The following is a 5,580-nucleotide window of genomic DNA, read 5'->3' as shown; positions in this document are numbered from 1 at the left end:
CAAAAGATAAGAATTACACATATATTCCAGAGTATCAAATACCAAGTGATTATGATTATTTTCATATTACTACAAATAATACAATTTATGGTACAGAAATAAGAAAGGATATTGAATCACCTATTCCCCTTGTTGCAGATATGTCTTCTGATATTCTTTCAAAACCAATTGATATTTCTAAATATAGTTTAATCTATGCAGGTGCACAAAAGAATTGTGGAGCTGCTGGAGTTACTATTGTTATTATCAAGAAAGAAATATTAGGAAAAGTTCAACGAAAAATACCAATAATACTTGATTATCAAGTTCATATTCTAAATAATTCAATGTACAATACTCCTCCTGTAATATCGATCTTTACTGTTAATCAAACTCTAAAATATATTAAGAAAATAGGTGGTTTAAAAAAGATTCAAGAATTAAATGAAGAAAAAGCTCGATTGTTATATGCTGAAATTGATAGAAATAAAATCTTTAGAGGAACAGTACGTAAGAAAGATAGATCAATTATGAATGTTTGTTTTGTAATGGAAGAACAATATAAACAACTTGAAAATGAATTTTCTGAATATGCTTTACAAAAAGGAATAATTGGTATAAAAGGTCACCGCTCTGTTGGTGGATTTAGAGCATCAATTTATAATGCAGTTACAATAGAATCTGTTCAAGCATTAATTAAATGTATGCATGACTTTGAACAATTACATACTCATTAACTTAATTCGTTTCATATTAATCATTTCTTTTTTATCTAAATTTTATTATAATGTAATTTTCATATATTTTAATGGAGAAATATATACGAAAAATTTCTTAATCACCTCACAACTATCTTATATTACTTTAACATTAAAACTGATGGAATTTTCAATACACCTTTAACTATAATATGATATTGTTTATCCTCTTTAATATAAAATACTTTCTCATTGATTAATTTCTCAAGAAAATAAACAAATAAAATAATTATAAGACTTCAACATTTTGAAAAGTTATGTAGATGTTGTTTGTTTTAATAGTTTTGTTATTTCTTTGATTGAATTGTTTATTATTGTTTCATTTAGAGTTGGTTCTTCATTATTTTACTTCCTACTTCATTAGTTATATTGATCCGAGTTTTGAATATTTATTTTTATGTCATTAGTACCCTCTTAGCTTCATCATTTGTTACTTATCCTTTCACTTTGTTATTAATACTATTGATTGTAGTGTGACTTTTATAATCTTTTTCTTCTTTATTTCTCTTTATATCCTAATTTTAGCTTTTTATTCATTTTATCTTTTTCTTGTTTCTTTAGTTTTTATTTGCCTTCTTCATTTTCTTTTTAGTTATGGTATTTTTCTCTTATGATATCTTTTATCATTCCTTTTTACTTGTTTATTTAATTATGTATTGTATTATCTCTTTCCCCATTTCTTGTTATTCTTTCCTTTATAGTATTTTTCGGTTTTTCTTTTATTATTTCTTATTTTATCTATTAGTTGTTTATTTTTCTCTACTCCTTTCTCTTTATTCTTTCTACTAATTCTTCTTTTATTATATATTTATTATTCTTTTATCTTCTTCTTATCTTACTTCTTATTCTTCACTAAAGTCTTTCCCTTTTTATTTTCTTTATTCTTATTCGACATTCTTATTTTCTATACATTTACTTTCCTATTTTCTTTTATCTTATTTTTCTCTTATTTTCTTCTCTTGTTATTATTCTTTCTCATTCCTTTCAATATCTTCTTTTTTCTATTCTCTAGATTCATTACCACTTCTTTATTTCTTTCTTCATCCCTTTCTTCATTCATTTTCTATTATGTGTTATATAATTATTCTTCACTTTATTAGTTTTATATACTTCTTTTAATATTCTATTTTGCTTTTCCATTTTTCAATTTCCCTTTTATTCATCTAGATTTTATTTTTATCATAGTATTATTTTATAATATCTTCACTTTATCTGTTTTTTATTCATACTTCTTTTGTTTTTCTTATATTTTATCATTTTATCCTATTTTTAAATTCTTTTTGAAAAACTATGTTGTTATAAAAATTAAGTTATTCTTTTCCTTCATTGATGACTTTATAAATATGCCTCTGTCTCTTCAATAATAAAAGAAAAATGAAATGGCAAAGCGAATTAATAAGAAAAAATTTAATTAAAAGAAATTAATGTTTAGAACTGTCGACAACTCCGTCCTCATCTTCATCATAATCTCCGCCATCATAATCTCCGCCATCATAATCTCCATCATCATCCTGGAATCCACTTGAGTCGTCTGTGTATTCATCTGATTCATTTTGTTGGTCACCTGGTTTAACAAAATAATCTGAAACAATTTCATCTCTTGGAAGAACAACATCCTTAACGTAATTAACAAATTCATTGTTACCCATAACTAATTCATAAACAGGTGATGTTTCATCTTTATCTTCAACTGATTTAAGGGTAGTAATCATAATTTGGTTAGCAATTAACCAATAATCTGGTGCAATATTATTGACTTTTTTAATTTCAATGGCTTCTTTATCTTTTTCAATCATTCTTGTTAGCAATTTTCCTTCATCTAATAACTTTAATTTTAAACAATTAACTTGTCCATTTAAAACAGATGAAACAGTCATTTGAATTGTTTGTCTTACTACTGTACATAAATGGTCTCCATAAAAAACATCCATCATTGAACCAAGTACATTTTCTGTAACAATAGTATCATATACTTGTTGGAATCCACTTAATACAAGTGAAAGAATAATATAAACAAGATTATTTGTAATACTACCTACCTTTCTTGTAGTAAATACTTTTTCAAAATCACAGACATGTGGCATTAATGCCTTAAAAATACCAGGAAGGTTATTTAAAACACTATAAGTTAGAACTGTTGAACAAGCAAGAATATTACTAATAATTCTAAAGCATTGTTCTACTAAAAAGTCATTATCTGATTCAAAAACATATGTAATAAAGTCTTTTAAAATTGGTTCATTATTAAATCGTGTAATGAATTGCAATGCTGGTGAATCAACACTTGAAACTTTCCATAATACAACATTATGAATGAATGATGAAATATTTCCAATAGTATCAATTGATTTAGTTGTCATCAACGTTTCTAACATTCTTGCAACAAAGTTTCTTTCACATATCCAATTAATACATCCAGTTTTTCCATTGTCATCTTCTAATTTCATTATTTGAAGAATTGTTTCAAGTAATCCAGCAAGGTCTTGATGTGCCATAATTGTTTCTAAAATATTTTCATTTTTAATAAATAAGTCATAAACAACTGAACCATCTACTTGAACTAATGACATAAGAACTTGTCCTGCAGCACTCATTCTTGTTTCATTTTCACTTAATAATGCATCAAAAAGATAATTAACTAATTCCGAATTAATTCCAATAGCATCTACAACTTTTACTGGTTCATCCCCAAACATTGACGAACAAATAATATGGTATTTTGAACAAAGGTTTTTGTCCACATCTTCTGGAAAATCTTCAGTTGTGTATTGAAGAATTCTTTTTAAGTTATCTGGTTTAGAACAGAATTCAATAAGATCATTATTTGAACGAAGTTCTTGATTAAAATCTTCGTCGTCCATTAACTTTTCTAATGTACAATCTTCTTTTCCAAGAAGAATGTCAATAGGTGATTGTGTGGGTGGAAATTGAAACATCTTTGTCCAATAATTCATTCCCTTCAATGTGAGTTTCTTTACTGTTTTAATGTGTTTTTTTTTTACAAAATTGAATTACACCTCAACACAGAATCTAAAAAATTGGATCGATCAAGAAAAAACTTGAAGACAAATGGTTTTAAAAACAAACTATTTTCGTTTGGACTTATCAGTTCATTTGTTATTTTTGATTTCATTTTTTATTTTCATCAAATTTCTGCTCTCTTTGCTACTTGTATGGATCTTCTAATATCATTGGACCAGTTTTTTCCTTTTGGACCACAGTCATTTATCTCTTCTTCTATTCCATTTCGATATATTTAAATTTATGGTCCCTTTTTCAATATATTTTCGGGAAGTATCCATAACATCTCCAAACTTTTAAACTCTACAAAATATTTTAAAAGTTTTATTTTGGTTGTAGAATAAACAGCAACTGAAGTGCAACCACTTAGTACTTATTCCTGATTTTGTTTATCCTTTTCTTTTTGTAATAATGAAATTTACTTATCCAACAAACTTATAGAAGGAAAATATTACTCCTTAAAAAGAAAAAAAGAAATTCATAAAATTTCTTTTTAATTTGTAAATTTTATTACCCTGGTTTAAGGTTTTTTAATGGTTTAAAATATAATTTATCCAATTTATATCCCTTTACTCTTCTTTCTCCACACTTAATACTCTCAGACTTATTGTGGCTTTCTTTTAGTTATTTTATTATCCCATTTTATAAATACTAGAGTTTTTCATAGTATTTAGTTAAATCATTTTTTATAATTATTTGACTAACACTTAACTCATTCAGTCTTCTATTAACTCTCTTTAACCTACAATAACTCAAAGTGTCTTTTCATCTGAATATGTTTATGTTCAACAGAAAGTCAAATGAAAAGGTATGACTCATAAACTCAACTCGAAATGCTCATGAAAATGTTATGGACTACAGAAATGTTCAGGTTAAAAGAAGAAGCAGCAGGTCCAAAAGTGATGTGATTCAATCACTTATTTCATATACAAAATTAATAACAAGGTGTTATTTCAAGAATCTGAAACACAAACTTCAAAAATGGAAACATAGAAAAGAACTTCAAAATATTGAAAGAGGAATGTTCCTCTCTAAGCCAACACAGGAACAAAAAGCTGAAGAATTAATAGATTGCTTAAGGAAAAAAAGAAGTGAAACTGTTTTAAAAGAGTTAGAAAACAGCAAAGAAAATGATTGGATTAAAAATACCTTAAAAGGATTTAAGTTATTAAGACTTGCAAGTCAAATTGATAGTGTTGGAGTAGTGAGTTATATCATTGAACATTATCCGGAACGATTAAACTACCAAGATGTGTATGGGAAATCATGTCTTTTTTATGCTGTTGAACAAGAACAATGGAATACTGTGAAATATTTGATTAGTAAGAATATTAATTATTATATGGCAGATAAAAATGGAAACTCATTATTACATATTCTTGCAAAGATTAAAGCCAAAAAGGAATACGAGGTTATATATTTTGAATTAGTACAAAAGCTTATTTCTCATAGAAGGATAGTGAGAGGTAAAAATATACTTGGTGAAACACCATTGCATATTGCTTGTCTTAATAGTCACAAGAAATTGATTCAATTACTTATTGACAACAAATCATTAATACATTGTAAGACTGAAAAAGGATTAACTCCTTGGGACTATTGTCAATTTAGTGATAAGATTTGTATTGATCTATCTACAATGAATGACCCAGATGATGGCACACCAAATAGTGTCTCTCCATTTTCGAATGAATCATTTAGTGATAGTGAACAAAGTGGAGGAAATAAATTAAGTAAAGGTCAAGAGATGTTATCACCTCGTTATGTTTCAATAAAGAAAGGTCACGAAACACCTCTTGAAACAAAGAACACAAAAGAAATA

At 26.5% G+C, this 5,580-nt stretch overlaps 3 protein-coding genes across 3 annotated transcripts in view; 2 read left to right on the top strand and 1 right to left on the bottom strand.

Annotated features, from left to right (window-relative positions):
• The window catches only part of EHI_021520 (phosphoserineaminotransferase1), a gene marked incomplete at both ends in the record, with an annotated part of 834 nt that extends 118 nt beyond the window's left edge, over window positions 1-716 (top strand). Inside the window, one exon of the mRNA XM_001913607.1 lies at window positions 1-716. This exon is cut by the window's left edge and continues 118 nt beyond it. Within this exon, the coding sequence (XP_001913642.1) occupies window positions 1-716 (716 nt within the window).
• A 1,442-nt stretch (window positions 717-2,158) lies between these two features.
• EHI_021510 (uncharacterized protein) lies at window positions 2,159-3,691 on the bottom strand (the record flags this gene model as incomplete). Its single annotated transcript, XM_645652.1, has 1 exon — window positions 2,159-3,691. One exon carries the CDS (start codon window positions 3,689-3,691, stop codon window positions 2,159-2,161), a length of 1,533 nt encoding a protein of 510 aa, XP_650744.1.
• A 1,088-nt stretch (window positions 3,692-4,779) lies between these two features.
• Window positions 4,780-5,558, top strand: EHI_021500 (ankyrin repeat protein, putative; the record flags this gene model as incomplete). The annotated part of the gene is made up of 2 exons (XM_001913606.1): window positions 4,780-5,491; window positions 5,536-5,558. 2 exons carry the CDS (start codon window positions 4,780-4,782, stop codon window positions 5,556-5,558), a joined length of 735 nt encoding a protein of 244 aa, XP_001913641.1.
• Window positions 5,559-5,580: the final 22 nt, after the last annotated feature.

Source organism: Entamoeba histolytica, genomic scaffold (assembly GCF_000208925.1).
Source record: "Entamoeba histolytica HM-1:IMSS scf_1104750516601 genomic scaffold, whole genome shotgun sequence".
Lineage (NCBI taxonomy): Eukaryota > Evosea > Mastigamoebida > Endamoebidae > Entamoeba > Entamoeba histolytica.
This window is presented reverse-complemented; position numbering and strand designations above follow the sequence as displayed.